At 46.0% G+C, this 21,553-nt stretch overlaps 1 protein-coding gene across 2 annotated transcripts; it reads right to left on the bottom strand.

Moving 5' to 3' along the window:
• Window positions 1–1,652: 1,652 nt before the first annotated feature.
• On the bottom strand, window positions 1,653–20,907 carry dnm3b (dynamin 3b; the record flags this gene model as incomplete). Of its 2 annotated transcripts, none has more annotated exons than XM_080837076.1 (20): window positions 1,653–1,692; window positions 2,290–2,472; window positions 2,700–2,932; window positions 3,425–3,598; window positions 4,349–4,463; window positions 4,962–5,071; window positions 11,266–11,379; window positions 13,648–13,702; window positions 14,019–14,089; window positions 14,432–14,518; window positions 14,875–15,013; window positions 15,421–15,488; window positions 15,616–15,751; window positions 16,841–16,983; window positions 17,243–17,403; window positions 17,575–17,673; window positions 18,431–18,634; window positions 18,922–19,071; window positions 19,466–19,539; window positions 20,747–20,907. In XM_080837076.1, 20 exons carry the CDS (start codon window positions 20,905–20,907, stop codon window positions 1,653–1,655), a joined length of 2,517 nt encoding a protein of 838 aa, XP_080693202.1. The 2 variants fall into 2 exon arrangements, with proteins under 2 accessions (XP_080693202.1, XP_080693203.1); XM_080837077.1 differs by having other exon boundaries at window positions 4,352–4,463.
• Between the last annotated feature and the right edge of the window lie 646 nt (window positions 20,908–21,553).

Raw genomic sequence — 21,553 nt, 5'->3', positions numbered from 1 at the left:
GTCCTCTTCCTACATGGTATTCAGCACGGATGCTAGTGGCATTCTGAACACATCCAAGGAGACACATGTATTGCCTTCACAAAGAGCATCGCCCCTTCTATCATTGTCTGATATGAATGTCAAGTATCTGGCGGAATAAATAATGTATTAAAAGCTATTTCCCTATAGCTAGCTTATCAACTCTTGTGTTCATATACTGTGTCACATTTGTGCCAATCACACTCTAATTGCACCAATCACACTCTAATTGCACCAATCACTCTACACACCCTAAAGAGAAAAAAAGTGATGATGTTCAACTATGTTAACTGGTTTAAAGATACGACAACACCCCCTCTGGTATTGAGGGCGTGCCAGTGATACTCGTGACAAAGACTGATGCCCTTTGCCATAGTAGGATAAGGGGTATGTGCTGCCAGAGGTCGAGCACACGAGCAGACACAGTCAGCATAGTGAAGTGCACATTTAGGCAGTTGGTTATAACAGGTTATAACAGGTTATAACCCCTGTGAGTGTGCCCCAGCCTGAGCCTCAGCCTCCTGGAGCGGTGGGCATGGCAGTTACAACACAGGCACAGAGTCACAAACCTTTACTTGGTCACCGGCAGGGTCACGTTTGGAGTAGCAACAAAGAGAAGCACAAACACACACACACACACACACATGCATGCATGCACGCACGCACACGCGTGCACACACACATACACACACCACACACACACACATACATACAGTCGCACACAGAGACCATGAAAACAAACACAAAACATGGAACTACAGCCTCAAACGAACATGCAGACACACGAAAAAACCTAAAACAAACATATACACCACTTGTCACGCAACACGCAATCTTACTCTCTAAATATGTATTTATAATCTCACGCAAACAACATTGACACACACACACACGCAGAGGCGCATTCGCACACACACACACACACACATATATACATTAAATTGTACTATCCATGTTTTGCAGCTATACCATTTCCAACTCCACATTCGTATACACACGCCATCCACACACACACACACACACACACACACACACACACACACACACACACACACACACACACACACACACACACACACACACACACACACACACACACACACACACACACACACACACACACACACACTGTACAGCACAGCACAGCACAGCACAACACACCCACAAACATGCACAACAAGAAGCCTCATGGTCCAGCTGCATTGGGAACATTCATGATAAATGTCCAATGCGGTGTCTCTGCTGAGAATGTCTAGTGAGGAGCAACAGTGACAGTGCAGTCAGGGGAGAGACACTGACAGCCTGGTCAAGGGAGAGAGACAAGGGGTTGCTGCTGAGAGAAAATCTAAGAACCACACAGTCAGCACGGCCACAGAGATACAACACAAAAACAAGCACCACTAGAAGGGACACTATCACTGGGGGGGGGGGGGGGGGGGGGGAAGAGTAGTGGGTCTTGGACGGAGCAGCGCAGGGTTGAGAGTTAGCGCTAGGGAGAAGGACTTGGGACATGCAGGGGCTAACAGGACTGCATTGAGAGGGGTGGTGGTACCATCAAGGTGCCAGTCAGATGTTAGGAGGGTGGGAAGGTGGGGGGGGAGTGAGTGCTTCATCCACACAGAAGCGGTCGCCTTTCATGGGGCCTGCCTGGTTGGGGAGGGAGGGGGGCGCCGACTGCAGGATAGATATGGGAATGGGAATGGAATGATAGATATGGGAATGGGAATGGAAGGATAGATATGGGAAAAGGAGTGGAAGGATATATATGTGAATGGGAATGGAAGTGGAAGGATAAATATGGGAATGGAAGGATAGAAATGGGATTAGAAGTGGAAGGATAGATATGGGAATGGAAGTGGAAGGGGGTGGGAAGGATAAGTTGACATAATGACAGGCCATGGTATTGTGAAGAGAAGAAAGAGAGAGAAAGAGACACATTTAGTGAATGTTAGTTGCAAAAGATCAATACAGCACAGTTGGTTAAAGGAAGTTAATTGTTTAAAGGTATGGAAAGCATATTGGCAAACCGCCCCACAAAGGTTGAACAGACTGCATTACAGTTACTGGTAAACAGAGAGACGGTACAGACAGATAGAGGAAGAGAGAAGGAGATGAGATAGAGAGAAGAAGCTGGGCAGGGGAAGTTTAAGTGAGATTAAGTGTGATTCCAACAAACTGATCTGTAGTAGTCAACTCCAAGTCCCTGTTTCATGTCCTTTGTCATGAGGCATTTAGGGTCAATGTGAGGGGCATACCTGTGGCCTGACTCACCTGGGAATGCTGGGAGGAGCCCGGTTGGGGCGGCTGGGGACCTGAGGGGAGTCTGCGCTGTTGTTCAGGGGCCCCAGAGCCTGGGGGCCTGGGCGGGAGGGAGGCGGAGGGGCCCCCCGGCCAGGAGCGGGCCTCTGTCCAGACGACATCCGCCTGGACCCAGTGGGACTGCCTGGAGGGGACCTGAGGCGCAAGAAGAAAGGCGGAAGAGGAGAGATTGAACCTATTGTACTCTATAATTAACACTATATACCTGAACAAACATGCATTTTCTCAAAAACTGCTCAACTTCTGCGAAACCCAAAGATATTAATTCAAGTTTATTCTTGCACACTGGTAACTAGCTAATTTACTTCACACCAACTGTACCACAACAATGAAACAATGCCAAACGTGTCCCCCCAGGGTACCTGCGAGATCCCCCTGCTCCCTGCCAGGAGCTGTCCACTGGAGGGGGCATTGGAGTAGTGATGGTGGTGGTGGAGATGTCTCCGATGATGGCCAGGGCCTCTTTGAGGGCATGGTGGGTGCGCAGCACTTCTTCCCTCCTCTGGGCCAGCTCAGGGGACTCGTCCATCAGCGCGTTCTGGTCCCCGGCTGAGTACAGCTGAGCCAGCAGGTCTGCGTTGATGAAGTCTTTCACCTTCAGTCGGACGGAGAAAAAATGGGGAGATCTTCACTAAAAGTTTCTTGTGCCTTTATCCAGTTCTCTGTCTCTTTCTTTTTCCTTTCACTTTTTTCATTTTCTTTCTTGTTTTAATCTCTGTTCATTTTTACGTTATAATGCTTTTCACAATCTTTGACATCAGTCATTTTAATTAACTGACTGATGTTATATTGAGCCCTTCATTCCTCTTCCTGTAGTCTGTAAATATATTATATTTATTTATTTTATTTATCTCTCTGTCCTGTAGTTTTGAACATGCTTAAGTCTGGAATAAGCGTTACAAATATTTTGAATTTGGAAATGAGAGACCGCGAGTAATATTTATTCCAAAGTCACACAAAAGCTGTGAGGTTCTAGCTATGAAGGAAATTGACAAGGGTGCATATGCCCAAATGCACAAAGTGACCTCACATCCACTGCAATCTCTCATCATGTGAGGATGACCACCTGCATGGGATGCAAACTTACGTTGGTTATCATCAGATGCATTATGCTCTTGGGCATGAGGTCCCGAATGCACTTGTTGACAATGGCCATGTAGGAGTCCACCAGATTACGGATGGTCTCCACCTTCCTCTCGAGCTGTGGGTCCATGGAGAAGTTCTCAGCAGGACCGGAGCCGCCCCCCTCACCACCCTCGATCTAGGAGAACACAAACATGAATGGGCCAATCATCAGTGTGTGGTGTCCTCTTCACACATGGACACAAACATGAAGGGCCAATCATCAGTGTGTGGTGTCTTCACACATGGACACAAACATGAAGGGCCAGTCATCAGTGTGTGGTGTCTTCACACATGGACACAAACATGAAGGGCCAATCATCAGTGTGTGGTGTCCTCTTCACACATGGACACAAACATGAAGGGCCAATCATCAGTGTGTGGTGTCTTCACACATGGACACAAACATGAAGGGCCAATCATCAGTATGTGGTGTCTTCACACATGGACACAAACATGAAGGGCCAATCATCAGTGTGCGGTGTCTTCACACACGGGCGGTCTACAGTATATAGGGGCAGCCGTGGCCTACTGGTTAGGGTTTCAGGCCGGAAACCATAGGGTGGCCGGTTCGATCCCCGACCAGTAGGAAAAATGTGGGCGGGGGAAGTGGTAGACCATGCCCACATACCATGCCCACATCCCATGCCCACATCCACGGCTGAAGTGCCCTTGAGCAAGGCACCTAACCCCAATCACTGCTCCCCGGGCGCCGCCAAAGACAGCTCACTGCTCCGGTTTAGTGTGTAACCTCACTTCACTGTGTGTGTGTCACTTCCCTGGCTTGGTTAAATGCAGAGGTGGATTTCAGAGTGTGTGTGTCTACACCACCTCTGCCATAGAGAGGACTTTCACTTTTCACTTTTTTATAGGACAGGTAGATGCTCACCACAGTATTTTTGTCTGGGTACACCCCGGCACGCAGGAGAGAAGACTTCCAGCTGTCCACCTCCTCCTGGGTGTCGCAGGCCAGCTCCAGGGTGCGATTGTCCTTGTACACGTTCCTAAGGACACAAAACCAACATGCACTTAGAGGCAAACAATCAAAGTATGTCATGACACGGTAAAATTTCACGTCAAACCTTCAACTGTATCAAATGTCTCAAGATGAATTCCATTGCAAGCCTAAAATCAGGACTGTTCGGCAGAGGGGGGAAATTCCCTGGCACCAAGAGTGGTGGAGACCCTCTCCAGTTTTCTGTACCAAACCATCTGTTGATTAGAATTAACTCTAGAGGGGGAGGCAGGGTCTGTGAGTGAAAACATCTGGCTCAGCACAATGCTGCAGTGAAAACATGGTGCCACTTTTGTTTCCGACAAAACGTCCTCATCTCCACTCTTGGGAGGCTCGAGTGTAATTTAGGGCCAAGGGCAGAGGCCGTGAGGCAACGTTAGGCTTCACCTAATTCTTCCTTTCACAGCCGCCACCCGTCCAAATAAACACAGCACAAAGGTCTCCCTGGACAAAGAGCGCGTGTCCTGACCCCGGGAGGCAGACTGACCTCTGCTCAGTGTTGAAGATGGAGAATATGTGCTTGCTGGACATGAAGCTCTTCTCCACGTCACGGACCTTCAGGTTGTCCAGGGGCAGCATGTACTTCTTCTCTTTCTCCTAATCAATTAAGCAGGCAGACAGACAGGGTTTAAAGCAGGCAGGCAGAAAGGGTTTAAAGCAGGCAGGCAGACAGGGTCAGACAGGGCAGACAGGGCAGCAGAACTTTACAACAGTACGGGTTCATTAGTTTGGGGATTACAACCACAGAAAGGCCAAGACTATGGCCACCAATATCAAACCTCGATTCGTTTTTCAATGATGTACATAAAGAACACAGGAGGACAGTAGCAGAGTAGCGAGCAACAGCCTTTTTCATGTGCAAAATCCAAGATTCAAAACGGCTAAACCACAATGGTGGTGTTCACGCACACATTTTCCACCACTAGATGGTATCCTCAGAAACTTCACTGAAAAATTTGAGAGGATGGGGGGGGGGGGGGGGGATGACGACAGACAGACAGAATGGAATAAATAAAACGAGTGAGACAGGAAAGAAATGCAGAAAGAGAGCAATCATGAAATGGGGTGCAGAACATCAACCAAAAGAGGGGGAGGGAGGACGGAGCCGCGACGCACAGCGGGAAGCGAGGGAGAGCACCCACATGTGGAAGCCATTACCAGACGCTGCGATTGAGAAACAGTTGTTTCCCCTCCTCCTCCTCCCTCTCACACACACACACACACACACACACACACACACACACACACACACACACACACACACACACACACACGCAAATTTATCTCAGTTGTTTCCCCTCCTCCCTCTGCCACATGGGGGGAGTTCCAGTCTCAAGACACATTTGAAGGCCTTGCAGTGGTTAAGAGGTAAGAAAATACACAACTGGGATATGTGAACAACACAAACACAAAGGCAACCCTGTCGGCACTGTATTAATGCATGATGAGGCTCACTGGCCCAGCTGTAGGGAAGACAGGGGAGGAACACTTAGTGGACATGATGACGGTCTGGACTATGTGTGCCTTGCACAATATGCTGTCCCCTTTAGGATCAATATGTAATTGATCAATATCTTACTGATCTATAGCTTATAGATCTTTCCTTCTCTTTCTCCATCACGCAATCGCTCTTTCTCTCGCTTTTCTTTCTTTCTTAAATACTTTCCCCTCCATTCCAGAGGGGCCCACTTCCTGTTCGGAGTTTTTAGTGGGGAGAAAGAGAGAGAGAGAGAGAAAGAGAGAGAGAGAGAGAGAGAGAGAGGGAGAGATTAAATGACAGCCTGGCGTTAAGTCTCAACATCTGGTAACGCTTAGCAGCACAAGGGAAGGAAAGCAAGGAGGAGAGTCGATGAGGAGGCGGAGTGAGAGAGCGGGAGAGGGAAAGAGAAGGGGTAAAAGGAGAGAGAGAAGGAGTGCTAAAAGTGAAGAGGGAGAGCCAGGAAGAGAAGGTAAAGCGGGATGAACACAGGAGGGCAGAGAGAAGAAAGACACCACAAGAACTGACCAGGAAAGACTAGAAAGGAGGCAAAAAAAAAGAAGGGATGGTTGAGAAAAGAGAGGACTGCGTTTGATGGTTGGCGTTAGCAACCAGAACCCAAATATGGTTGCGAGGGTCCCTCCCTCACCACCCACTCTCTCTCGCTCTCTCTCTCTCCCCCTCTTCTCTCTGCCTCTTTTTTGTGCTATCCCTTCCTTGAAAGCACGCCCAGATTCCCTGGGTCGTCGGAGTGAATGTGCCACGTCAAGGCTGGATATTCCACTTGGCCTGTACGGTGACAGGGGGACAGCAGCGGGAGCAAGTCCGTTAAAAAAAAAAAAAAAAAAGGCAAAACAAACTAACAAGCAAATGGGAGAGTACACAAAGGACAAGACCTGGATAGGGGACAGATTTCCTCCCGAGAGAAAAAAAAATTGGAATACTTTCGCCCTCACTGAAGTCGAAAGCGAGCGAGCAAGAGGGGGGGGGGGGGGGTCTTGGGGGTGCCGAGAAGTTCTGAAGTGCTTTCTTCTCTCTGGAAATAGACCCACACCCCCCACACGGTACCTGTTTGTAATCGCGTTCCGTCTACCCAGTGTTCAGACTACCTGTTCATGGATATGTTGGTGTACAGTAGTCTGCACATTGGTTAGACTGGGCGAAGGAGAACGTCGATCCGACTCCGGGTGAAATGGAGGCTGCGAGGCTAGGAGGCTGGGAGGCCTGCTTTCATCTCGCCTTTGTCATCTCCTCTGTCTCACGCTCTTGCTCGCTCGTTCTCGCTGACGAGTCCTCGAGACGTCCAGAACACACACAAGAATTGTGTTTGGTTAACTATGGCGCTCTCTCATCCATCGCTCAGACCCCTGGGAGTTTGAGCTGACCGAGCGAGGCTCCAGTGGAAGTGTGTTGAGGCAGAAATAAACATCATCTAATGGTAATCCCGAGACTGAGATAAGGCCAGTGAGGCCACTATGGCTGAATAGCAACCGCAAACCGCAAATAAACACTGCAGGCAGCGTATAGCTATATATATGTGTGTGTGTGTGTCATACAAACACGCACCTACACACACACACACACAAACACGCAGACATACACACACACCATAGTGCCCAATAGCTATCAGGTGTCAGAAAGGAAATGTTGTATGTTGAAGGGTGGAGAAGAATGCCTGCAGATTTTGTGCAGTTACGTATATTTGGGTTTAGCTTTAACCTCATTTAAGTTGGTATAGTTACATAGAGGCAATACAAAACATACACACACACACACACACACACAACAGATCCACACACCCAAACTGGAGACGATTACCAATTTAATATGTGGTCCTGAGGAATTTAAGAAATATTTGCTTCTAAAAATAAATCTTTTAATAATTTTCACAATAACTGAAATACATGAATATTATATTAGTTCCCAAAATACCCCAAATACATTTTTAATTATTTCATAGTGGCACAGCTAATCATTTCCTGTAACTCATTTCTCAGACAGTCTGCATATTTATCGGCTTATTTGCCTGAGACTTTTTGCATCAATATCAAATTCTTTCTTTAGTAAGATTATTTGGACAAATGCCCAATGCTCTTTGTATGAGGTTTACCAGAGTTAGCAAGCAAGGCTGCGTAACAGTGGACAATTTCATAGTAATAAAATTACATTTCATAGTGTAATCTTATTCTTGTAGATAGTTATCTGTAAAATGTTGCTTTTGTACATAAAATGATACAAAATATTGATCAGAATCAACCTAATCAGTCATCACCATAGAGGTATAAAGACTCTTTGATCTCAGCGGATATTCCTTATGACACATGAAGCACTAATGTTTGTTTAAAATTAATCATAATTTTTTTGCTGAAGGAAAAAGCCAGTTACAGCAATTTAAGTCTCCAGCGCTAATAATAATGCAGATTTATGGGTGTAGTCGTGGGGGGATTACTAGGTCAGCGAGTGCCTGAGCCACGGGGCTGACAGTGAGGGAGCTATTTGGGGTCCTGGGGTTATTTATGGGGAGGTAAGTAGCTAAGTCTGTTAAGTCTCGTGCTTTGTGGTGGTAACAGTGACTGCACTTCTATTAGACCAAGCAACAGCATGCCCACACAACAAATGATATACTGTCATGTACAGGGCGGGGTGTGGGGGGGGGGGTCCACGTCAAACACAACAGAACCACTGGAATAATTAACAGATTGTATAACTATAACTGATTAATTCGACATCTGTATAGTCACAAGGCGATGCATTTCAGATGTAAGGGTGAGAGGTCGTAATGTTGATCTGATCTGATGTGATCTTTGGTGGTTAATCAGAGGACAGAGGCTGGGCTGGAGAAAGAGAGAGAGAGAAAGAGAGAGAGAGAGGAGTAAAGAGGCAGAGGCAGAGAGAGAGAGAGAGAAAGAGAGAAGAAAGAGGCAGAAAGAGAGAGAGAGAGAGAGAGAGAGAGAGGGAAAGACAGAGAGAGAGAAAGATAGAGGAAAGAGGCAGACAAAGAGAGCGAGAGAGGGAAAGACAGAGGGAGAGAGAGAGAGAGAGAGAAAGAAAGAGAGAGAGAGAGAGAGAGAGAGAGAGAGAGAGAGAGAGAGCGAGAGCGAGAGAGAGAGAGAAAAGGGTGTTGCTGCTGTGTGCCTCTTTGGGAAAGTGGGGGTGGCTGAGTTGTATAGAATTCTCTTCTCCACATCTCATTGGCTGCTCGTGTTTTGTCAGAAAACTCACAATTTGGCCAGACCTGACCGCCAAAAAACTTCAGTGAGTCTATAACTGAGTATTTTGTGTATTCATGCCTGCAAGCATGCCTGTGTATATATTTGCATGGGTATGGCTTTTAGTCTGTATGTGTGTGTGTGTTTGTGTGTTTGCATAAGTGAATATAAGTATATATTACGAGGATAAGGATTAAGTGTGTGTTTAAGTGTGTGTTTAAGTGTGTGTGTGTGTTTGTGTGTGTGTGTGTGTGTGTGTGTGTGTGTGTGTGTGTGTGTGTGTGTGTCGTGTGTGTGTGTAGTGTGTACAGGTGTGGGTGGATGTGTTTTAATCTTTGTGGAGGAGTGAAGGAGAAAGTGTAACAAAAGGCTAAGGGGAGTCAGATGAGAAGAGAGAGAGCATGGACACTACTCTACATCCTACGTGTGTCTTCTAGTCATTGCATAATAACGGCATAATTGCTTGATATTTTGAAACAAAACAGCCCTTCATATCACTGTTTTGTCTTAGACTGTACCTCTTTTTGATGCCGTCCCATGCATATGCGTATGCGTGTGTGTGTGTGTGTGTGTGTGTGTGCGTTTGGGTGTGGGTGTGGTTGTGGGTGTGGGTGTGGGTGTGGGTGTTGAAGTGTGTGTGTGTGTGTGTGTGTGTGTGTGTGTGTGTGTGTGTGTGTGTGTGTGTGTGTGTGTGTGTGTGTGTGTGTGTGTGTGTGTGTGTGTGTGTGTGTCTGTTGATTTGTTGAGTCAGAGAGAGAGAGAGGGGTGTGAGAGAGAGAGAGAGAGAGAGGGAGAGGAAAAGGGAGAGAGAGAAAGAGTCAGAGAGAGAGAGGGGTGGGAGAGAGAGTGAGATAAAGCAAGAGAGAGAGGGAGAGGGAGAGGGAGAGAGAGAGAGAGAGAGAGAGAAAGAGTCAGAGGGAGAGAGATAGAGAGGGAGAACATGTGTAGGACTTAATTAAAGTAAAAGGCAGTGTGGGGAGTGGAAAGAAAGAGAGCCTTACAGCCCTGTGCCAGTTGTGCTGCGCTATCTGCCATCATCTCAACCAAACACCCTGAAGCTCACAGCACCCACCTAACCTCAGCTGCTCCTCTTTGATCACACGTATCGAAACTTAACGTTACCATGATTGTACGTACGTGTGTGTGTGTGTGTGTGTGTGTCTCTGTGCGTGAGTGTATGAGGGCGCACATGTACAAGATTAAACCCTTAATGAAAGGGAAGACATGCACTATATAGTGGTCAATTCCATCGTGTCACAACTGGATTACACTGCCATCCACTGTGTATGCTGAACTAATAATGGGTTTACAGAGCTTTGGATCCCATCCATGCCTTTTGAATGAGAGTTCCTCTCTGATCAGGACTGCCCTTGTGGCCATGAGCCCTGAGGCTGGCGGACTAGAGGAGCGGATGTGCCCTGACGTGGGCGGACTAGAGGAGTAGAGGAGCCCTGAGGCTGGCAGACTAGAAGAGTGGATGAGCCCTGAGGCCGGTGGACTAGAGGAATGGAGGTGCCCTGACGCTGGCGGACTAGAGGAGGTGTTGTGTGTCTGCCTGTCTACACTTGCTGTGCAGAATATCCTGGAGCCTGTACAGCAGGCACAGACAGGCAGATACACAGCAGCACACCAGGCACACACCAAGACTACAGCTGCCCACCGAGGAGGAGAGCCAGCCAAACACACACACACACACACACACACACACACACACACACACACACACACACACACACATACACACACACACACACACACACACACACACACACACACACACACACACACAGTCACACACACACACACACACACACACACACACACATACACATACACACATACACACAGTCACACACAGTCACACACAGTCACACACACACTCTCATAGTTTCTTTGTCTGTCTGTCTGTCTCTCTTTCTGTCAAATACCCTCATTCGCACAAACACATACACACACACACACTTACTCTCTCTCTCTCTCTCTCTCTCACTTACGCAAACACTCAATTTGACATTTGGTAACAGATGCCCAGATCAATCTAGAAGGTCTATTCCAGCACAGCCACACTGAGTCCCTCTGACTGCCCGTGGCCTACAGCCTCTCACCTCGTCATCCTTGAACCAGGCGAGGCACTCCGCTGTCAGCACGAACCAGTACTCCTTGGCACCGCCCTTGATGATGCTGATGTTGTTGATAGTCAGCCAGCCCTTCCGAATGACCTGTGGAGGGGGGGGTAATGGTGAGAGGTCAAAGTTCAAGGGTCGAATGTGTCAGTGTCTGGGGCCTGAGCCATGGGTGCACATCCCCACAGGCATCACACACACACTCTTGGTTCGAAGCTTGCAATTCCACACAATGCAGGTTAGTCAGTGTAAAATAAACCAAACAAAAAAAGAAAACGGTGTGTTTGACTTCATTCTTCATATATAAAGCATGTGATACTAAAGTCTTTGTGCAAAGGTGAGGTTCACCAATCAAAACTAAAACATAAAGTTTGCAGGGATGAGTGGCATCGGTGTGTGTCGTGAGTCATGACCGTTAGAAACGTGTTCAGTGGCTCGTCTGCACCCTCTCAAAGCCCTGGTGGTAGTAGGGTGCACGAGAGGTCCCCTGTGAGGTGAATGTTAAAAGCCCTGGTGGTAGGTGCTAGGGTGCACTAGAGGTTCCCTGTCAGGTGCATGTTTAAAGCCCTGGTGGTAGGTGCTAGGGTGCACTAGAGGTTCCCTGTCAGGTGCATGTTTAAAGCCCTGGTGGTAAGTGCTAGGGTGCACTAGACTGAGGTTCCCTGTGAGGTGCATGTTTAAAGCCCTGGTGGTAGGTGCTAGGGTGCACTAAAGGTTCCCTGTGACTGTGAGGTGCATGTTTAAAGCCCTGGTGGTAGGTGCTAGGGTGCACTAAAGGTTCCCTGTGACTGTGAGGTGAATGTTAAAAGCCCTCGTGGTATGTGCTAGGGTGCACTAGAGGTTCCCTCCAAGGTGCATGTTTGAAGTGAAAACCATTTGCATTTCAAAAAGAAGACATCATGTGTTTTCTAATGGAGAGGAACCTCTTTAGTGTCTCTAAAAGGAGGCAGTCATTCAGACTCTTACAATGATGCCAGAGGCAGGCGGAGAAGTGGCCTAAAATCAGGAGAACAGAGGGAGGGGAGAGGAGGGGAGAGGAGGGGAGGGGTTGAGAACGAGGGCATTAAAACAGCTGGCGGTATCAGCTGGCTAACATTCACAGACAGCACAGTGGGCATTAGTGGTGGCGGGGGCACCAGCGGGTCAACTGGTGCATGACCCAACAGCTGCACATCTGGGTGTGCAAGGGAGAGAGGAACTCTACTGTAGACTAGGATGCTGCATAGAATTTAACATAGAGAATGAACATGATAGAATGTTTCAAAGTGCGTTAAAAATAAAATTAATTATTATTATTATAATGTTATCATGACCTTTCAGAAGTGCAGACCTCGTGGGACATTTCCACTACATCTAAGCCTTATCCCAAACAATGGGATTAATAGTAATCATTTTAATAGTGATGCACTACACTATGCACAAAACCAAAACTGTTTTGGACTGTTTTAGCAAAGACACTTTCAATGATGTGCCTGAACATGCCCATAACCCCAGGGGACAAGGGACCAAATTCCTAAAAGCACCTCTATTGTTTCATGAATCAAATACACACAAGGGCACGGCACGATGATGCTGTTAGGAGATGGGTCCCCTATCACAGGGATAACTACGCAGCATCCTAAATGCACCACTAGAGGGCGTATTCACACATTCTCCAACATTGTGGGACAAGAGGCCTTGGACGTCCTTACCTGGTTGCCCGCGCTGGCCTGGTGGAGAGGAAAAGCTGTTCAGAGGTTGTGGATGGCATGCATGCGGGCGGGCGGGCAGGCAGCGTGGTGACACACAGAGGGATGTTTAAAAATATGTCTGAACACATGCTGGTCACAGCCAACGCCAAAAACATACGATAAAAATCTAAATATAAAAAACCCTCCACCATCTCAATGAGAACAGACTGCAAATCAAACTGGAGAAGATGAGTTAAAGCCAAAGGAAACAAAAGGAGGAGATGGAAATTCAAAATGTATCAAACATGCCTCAAAGAAATAAAGTCTTCATGGTGAACACAGTCAAATAATAACAGATGGCTACATGTGGTATTAATTATATGCCACAATAACAGCATATACAATACATGATGACCACAATCATCACTGCTGATGAGTATGTAGTTCAGACATTGAGAATAAGGTCCCATGTGAAATGCAGGGTGGAGTTGGCGCCGGGAGCAGATTTTGAACTCCCAATCACGCTCTTAATCCGTACGAAAGCAAATCCTCAACTGATCCTTGCTCATATAACCATCCCCAGATTTGTCGATTCAGCCAACTTTTAAGAGTCTCTTTATTCTAAACCTTGTATGCATTCAACCAATACAGGACACATGTGCTTCCTGCTAAACTAGCATCCACAGACGTTTACCTGGTTTCCTGCCTGGCTCTGTTTGCCTGCAGCCTGGTTACTCCGCTGTTGGGCACTGAGAGAAGGAGGGAGGGCAAACGAGAAGAGGAACAGTGTTACTCTTTGAGAGAAAGAGGGGGAGCAGAGAAGAAGAACAGTGTGATTCTCTGACTGGTCACCCAGAGACAGCCAGGCTTTTTAAGTTTCTGTTAACCCAAAATCAATGCCAATTAGTAACACACTGCGGTTCCAATTTGTGTCATATGTATAATGGTTATCAAAACGGCACTACTTTATCCATGTTTATAACATTATCAAAGATGTACATACATGTAATTAGTTAGAGTCCAGCATTTTAGACATTTGACAGGAAACGCTGAAATGACACCTACTTGGCAAACCCGATGAAATCCTCGTGATTTGTATTGATGTAAGCAAGCTGAATATCAATAAGCAGCAAAACCTGAAAGAAAGTCAGGTAGAGAGATTATTCTCTTCACTGAATGTATGAAATGTATTGACAGAACGTCTGACTATTGTGTACCTTGCAAATGACTGAGGTCTGCGGATTGTGGAATTGTGTGTGTGTGTGTGTGTGTGTGTGTGTGTGTGTGTGTGTGTGTGTGTGTGTGTGTGTGTGTGTGTGTGTGTGTGCGTGTGTGTGTGTGTGTGTGCTTGTGTGTGTGTGTGTGTGTGTGTGTGTGTGTGTGTGTGTGTGTGTGTGTGTGTGTGTGTGTGTGTGTGTGTGTGTGTGTGTGTGTGTGTGTGTGTGTGTGTGTGTGTGTGTTTGTGTGCTGTGTCCTACCTGCTCCTTGGCTTGGTTCTCTCTGTCACGGATATGTGTCGTGACGATCCTCTCCGTCTCCTCCCTAAGCCTTGGGAACGTGTCCAACTGAGAGGGAGAGGAGGCACACAGATGTGACCCCACTGGGAATGTTATTTACATGAACCGCAGCATGCCTCAAGAATCCATTTTTTTTTTAAATATATATTTATATTCATTTTTTTTCGTAAGAAGGTAACAGAAAATATGATAGGGTACCAAAATGTACATTAGTCACAAATCATTTAAGTAAGCATTCAGTTTTACAAACAAAACCATAATTTTCACCTAAATTCGAATATGTAATTCATAATCAATTCTTAACCTCACGAATGACAGATATTACATAAATACTGAATGTATGGAACATTTATATCAGATTATCCCTCATACCAGAGCAGTAGTAGACCGGAAGACATAGTTACCCTATTGCTGCACTGGCGCACAGTGTTAATGAGCTCTTGGATGACCAGGTCAATGCACTTAATGCAAGGCTCCTTTAGTTTCACAATCTGCTTCTTCACAATGGCCTCAAAGGCCATGTCTGGAGTAAACAATCCTGTCCTAGAATGGGAGATTAACAGTCAGAGAGAGAGAGAGAGAGAGAGAGAGAGAGAGAGAGAGAGAGAGAGAGAGAGAGAGAAAGATTGGAGTGGGGAACAGGAAAAAGGCAAAGAAACAATTGTAAAAAGAACTAGGAAAAAGTACACCTTGAAACCAAGAAATCTTTGCATTAGCCAATGCTCTCCCTCAATGCCAATAACACACACACACCTGATACACTAGCCAATCCTCTCCTTTAATGCCAATAACACACACACACCTGATCCTTCAATGTCAATAACACACACACCTGATACATCATTTAATACTCTCCCTCAATGCCAATAACACCTGATTAATCAGCCAATATTCTCCTTCAATGCCAATAACACACACACCTGATCCTTTAATGTCAATAACACACACACCTGATTCCGTGAATGTTCTTAATGGCGTAGCTGATCTCACGACGCATGTCTTTGTCATCACTTTCCATCTAAAGACCAGAAACAGACACAAAATGTCAGCTATTGGCAAATGGAACAAATGACGATAGACAGCAATGGAACTAGTCAAATCAATGGCTGAGCACTTGTACTCTGCCCCAGGCAGACACTACCCACCTTGACCAGCTCGAAGGGGAAGCGCTCATGGAATATGCGATTGATCTTGGCTCCACCAGACAACTCCACAGTGTCCACCTGGTCCCCTGAGCCCTCGATGCGTTTGTCAAAGTCCACAGAGAACTGCTGCACCATCCTGCAAAGCCACAAAAGATGGTCCCAGTGAGCATTTTTAGTGGCTATTGGTGGACATTGAGTCTTGGTTGTCATTTAAGATCATTGACCATTCAAGAGGTAAGCAGGGAGAGCACAACCAAGCTGGCAAAGAGACTTTTACAACAAATAACAACAGTATTGGTATGATCTGGGGCGTGCCTCTCTACATTTAAGAAGCTCTTGAAACCCCAACTCTTCAGAGAGCACCTAACTTGCACTTAGTTTGCACTTACAGCAGTTACATTCCTGCACTTCTTTTCTATTTTTTACATAAAATAGGATTTTTTTTACACTATGTCTTTTTTACCATCCCTTGTACGTCTCTTTGGACAAAAGCTAAATGTAAATCTGGGTAAATTTGGGAACTATGCCTTCAATGGGGCTAGGGAAAAACACACTGTACAGAATCAGAGTTATGATGATAATTGCCCACAAAATGATCACAGTAAACTGGCTCAAGCCCCACCCACCTACCGTGGACCAGTGGGCCCAGAGGCTCCATGCTGTGAATTGTATGGAAAGTTTAACTGCAAGTTTACGACTCCGAATGGACATTTATTTAGCAAGATGGACACCTGTTACAATGTATCTGTTAAAATCAACATTCTGTTGACATTTTACTGGACAAGCTGGATTGATTATGAAACTATGTGAACGCATTGGGATAACTGTTTTGCCATTTGTGTTTTCTTTTTTATTTGGTATAGACTTGTAATATATATTGTTATTATAATTATATATAATATTGTATGCCATTCTGTGTGAGACTCACTGTCAAGGTACTTGTTCTAATACAAGTTAAACATTTTTAAAAAAACCTAGACATACATGCAAAACAAAAAAATCACAAGCAATCGATTCAACCTATCCGCTTAAGCAGAGCGTGGCTGAGCACCTGAGGGCCTTGGTCTTGCGTGAGGGGTCGTCAGGTTAGGGTTTGGGTTAAAGTTCATTATTATTATTTGTATTATTATTACTCACTGCAGCAGGGCCTGGTCTTGCGTGAGGGGTCGTCGGGTTAGGTTTAGGGTTAAAGTTCATTATTATTATTTGTATTATTATTACTCACTGCAGAAGGGCCTTGGTCTTGCGTGAGGGGTCGTCGGGGCGAAAGTGGCGGTACTCTTCAGCCTCCTTATCCAGAGACAGCAGCTGGGTCTGCAGCTTACTGCGGAACGCTGGGAGCGTGTCTCGGATGTGATTGGTGAGTTGCTAAATTTAAAAAAAAGGAGGAAAGTGTGTTCATACCTGTAGTTTAGACAGCTCTTGTTGGCATCACCAGCTAAGGTACCATTGGATAATGGGTCATAAATAATAGCAGAGTAATCATAGCAGGACTGTAAGCTGCATGAGAACTTGTACAATTCAGTAGCTGTTTACTTTTTAATTTATACAGCTTAATTTGATTCACAGTCAAGGCTTAACCCAGATAGAAGAACAGCCATTAAAGAGGTCTTCCTTTTGGCTTTACCTGATTGAGAGCTTTCTGCAGGTACGCGGTGCCCATGCTGTTGGCCATGTGTCTGTATGAGGAGTGGGTCAGGAAGAACTTCCTCTCAGCATCCAGGGCAGCTTTGATGTCCTTCTTGCCGTCAATGTCCTTCTGACTGCGGTTGACCACTCCAATGTAGCCTGGGGGATGGTGAGAAGGGCACAGGGACCGCACAGACAGAGACATGTGAACATCCCAATTAAAACACAAGAACAATCTCAATGAAAAACAAACACACCTGCAGATTTAACGAACGAAGAAAACTAAAAGGGAGCTTCAGGAGACAGGGGACAAGAGAGAGCAGGCCTCACCTCTCCTCAGAGGTAGCAGCTTGTTCTCCAGCACGTCCCTGGCGTCTGTGCCCTCGTCCATCAAATCCAGTTTGGTGATCACGCCAACGGTGCGAAGACCTGCAGATTCAGTGAGAATAAGTGATGATTCACAGCGTGCTGCGGGTCCAACATAGCCGCCAATCACAACATCTGGCTATACACAAAATGCAAAATGAGTATTTCTCAATCTGGCTTCTCAAAACTAAAGCAGTTTACAGACACAGCACTATTCCTCAATGACAAAGGAAAGATTTACCAGACATCCACCACCATATGGCTACAATAGGCTGTATTATCTGAAGGAGTTGCAAATCAGGATTAAAGACCAGAATTAATAATGATTGACAATAATCCAGTCAATCTCATATTACAGTAATTCATATTTTTTGCCTCTTAATTAGACTTAGGTTAGAATGTAAGGGTGTGCAAGAGAGGTGTGAGGCCATAGGTGTCTTTACACCACCTCTCCTCTCAGGTCATATCAAAAGGTCACTGTATTCCTTTCCCTTGATGCGCATCATTGCAAGAAGAAAGCCTGTTTTCTGATTGATCAAAGATGAGTTTCCACCAATCTTTGGTATTAGAATAATGACCAACATATCTAGAACTGTAGTATAGGCTTTTGGTTTAGACCAACATATCTAGAACTGTAGTATAGGCCTTTGGCTAAGTATGTATTCATGATAATAATGACCAACATATCTAGAACTGTAGTATAGGCCTTTGGCTAAGTATGTATTCATAATAATAATGACCAACATATCTAGAAATGTAGTATAGGCCTTTGGCTAAGTATGGTTTCTTTTTCCCCCGGTGGAGGAAGTTGGCCCCTCACCCTGTGGGTCCACGTCTTTGGCCAGTTTGAGGGCGTCTGAGTTGGCAAGGTCGCTGTTGGCAGGTGTGACAGCCAGGATGAGGCAGCTGTCCCTGCAGATGAACTGCATGATCATGTCCCTGATCTGTGCCTCGATGTCCGCGGGCTGGTCCCCCACCGGAACCTTGGTGATGCCGGGCAAGTCGATCAGAGTCAGGTTAAGCACTGGGGAAGAAAGAGAGAGAGACATTAGCGTTAGCGGTTTTGGTCAATTTAGCATTATTGTAGCGAAGAGAGAGCGTAGTCACCCCACCCACCCGGATTAAAACCCGGGGTTACAGGGCACCCCCACTCTGACCGCAACGCCAAAGAGCCAGCCTCGATGGCATAGCAGTCAGAGCACATACTCGTCATCTGTAGTGACTATCACATCATCGCAATGATACTATCTTGCTTTGCATTGCATGCCAATGAGAAGTGAAGCTGAGAAGGGAAAGGGGAGAGGGGCTCACCATGAGGGGAGTACACCCGCAGGTTGATGGGGACGGGTGAGATGCCCCTGTTGGCTCCGGTGACTCGATCGGTCTCAGCCTCGATTTCCTGACGCACCTCATCAAAATCGGTGAACTTTTTTCCTTTGGCGTGGAGAAATTCAGCAAACTCTGCACAAAAAGAGAAATCAGAGGATGTGTTCAGTAATATGATACAGGTCATTTTATCAGTGTGTGTGTGTGTGTGTGTGTGTGTGTGTGTGTGTGTGTGTGTGTGTGTGTGAGAAAGAGAGAGAGAGAGAGAGAGAGAGAGAGAGAGAGAGAGAGAGCAATAAACAGAGAGTTTGTGTGCATGGCTATTACAAAGGTAAAAACTGTGGCAGTACCTTTGAACCAGGATGTCCATGTCCAAATATTTGTTTCCCCCCATATACTTTGCAACGTGTTGGGCTGGGACGACCATTCAATTACTATTTGATACACTTTGATAGAACTGCCCTTGGCCCAGTGTGTGTGTACCTGTAGGCCCAGTGTGTGTGTATCTGTAGGCCCAGTGTGTGTGTACCTGTAGGGGCACTGATGAGCTGCAGGACTAGGGGTCGGCGAGTGACAATCCCAGAGCCACGAGGCAGGAAATCCCTGGGGTAATTGATGAAAACAATAAGTTAGAGAAGAGCTTACAGTATATTTCACGGTCACACGCTAGATGTGAGTACTAAACTATATAAGACACAGGCAGATGTTCATATTTGGTCTTCATCTAATACTTTACAGGATCATGAAGTCTGGGCATAATTAATCTAAGTTATTCATCTAATCAGAAAATGAGGCTCAGGACAGAATTATCCAACATTATCAACATTCTACCTCCTTAGTTTACACATTTGTTTTTCTTTAATGTAAAAGGGTGATTACCATTGACACTTGTTTATTTATTCACACTCCCTAACTAGCAGACAATAGTGCTTATGGGGGCAAAGGTGTCCATGAGTATCTCATTCGATCAGCAAACCGTATTGATCACATTGCCTCTATTCGTCTGCAAGCAGAATCATGCACAGGTAAGCAGAATGAGAAATGCCATGGCGAGCCTGCGGACTACCAAGGGAAACAGTGACTAACTAGAGCTTAGGGCGACCCGGGCCTGCTAAAACGTCTCTAAGCCGGGTCGTAAGGCTGATAACAATATTAAGCCCACACCGAGTAATTTACTTCTGTGGTCTTACTTGCAGTTTAACGTAAACATCGTATTATAAACACATTGTCTGTGTGACAAGCTAATGGAAGGGGCATTAAAATGGCACTCTGCAATGCAATTTAACAGTCAACTGCATAATTTTCTTCATAGTAAGGTCAAAGCAGAAAATCGTTGAGAGAACACGGTGCCATTGGACGTTTAGGTTTGTTTCATTTGCTCGTTCAAGAATTATGTCTAAGAATAGGTAGCCTATCATGCATTTTGTGCAGCAGTCTTTCCATTGAGCTTTGTCTGTCCGTAGCGCCATCAGAAACTCTCCTGACAGCCCTGCTAATGAAGTTGATTAAGTTGATAGCGCGACGAGGGTGGTGTAACCCACATACTGACTCCCTTGGTATATCCATGTAGTGAAGTAGCAGGTTAAAAATAAGATGTTGTAAGGAACTCTGAACAGAACAGTCTGCTTGCCGCGACTTAGCAAGGAGACAGTTCAGAGAAGACCGTTTTCTATTGGATTAATTGAAAGGGCCCGAGGGCAGATCCTCACGCAAGTGGCTCTGCTAGCCTTCGGATTACCAACCTACACCAGTCACCTCGCTGTCATACACTGGAAATCATGCGTAATCAGAATGCTTAATTGGCCCTTACTTTCCAACGAAGTTTTCCAGTACGGAGCTCTTTCCGGCGCTCTGGCCTCCGACCACGGCAATTTGTGGAAGGTCAAGATTGCAAGCCTGGCCGATGGTACTGAAGGCATCTTGGAGTTTATTGACCAGCGGGATCATGTCCTCCATCCCTTGGTTACCCATCGTGCTGGTCGTGTGATAACGCGAGGTGCGTGGGCAGAAATAAAGGATGCTGTGTTATCTTGGTCCAGGCTATCGAGGTTGTTGGTGTGTAGTCATCTAGGCGCACATTGCCCCAAGCCGAGGGTTGATATAGCTGAGGACAGATGCAGAGAATATTGCGCAGTTGCTCGCCACCGCGACATTACAATATTTTCAAGGACATCGGGAGCTTTGGAGTTACATAGCTTATAATGCGCTTGGACATGGCAACGCATAATACACTCTAAGCAATATGGCTTAGTCTAGTTTAATATGTAAGAGGGAAAAAAACGAATTGTTCTACACATGAATTTATTCGGATATAGGATGATGCGGCCATGTCACACCTCTCTAGAAAGCTGTGTCACCTTCGTCATATATTGAAGATGCCAGGCCTGAAAGAAAATAGCCTTACCGTTGCCTCTGTCCTCTTGACCCGTTCCGATTCTCCTCTGCAGTGTTGGGCGACGAAACAACAGGCAGGTTTACCAAGTGGCTTATCCGATCTGCTTTTTGCAGAGGATATTTCGTACCATCACCTGACTATTCGGTGTTCCTCTATCTTGAATGAATGGCCTGTTGCTAGAATCGTATTTTCTTCGATTCGGGTGGCTACATCAGGACTTCA

This window comes from Sprattus sprattus, assembly GCF_963457725.1.
Source record: "Sprattus sprattus genome assembly, chromosome: 4".
Lineage (NCBI taxonomy): Eukaryota > Metazoa > Chordata > Actinopteri > Clupeiformes > Clupeidae > Sprattus > Sprattus sprattus.
The sequence above is the reverse complement of the archived record's forward strand: the minus strand, read 5'-3'. Positions and strand labels throughout refer to the sequence as shown.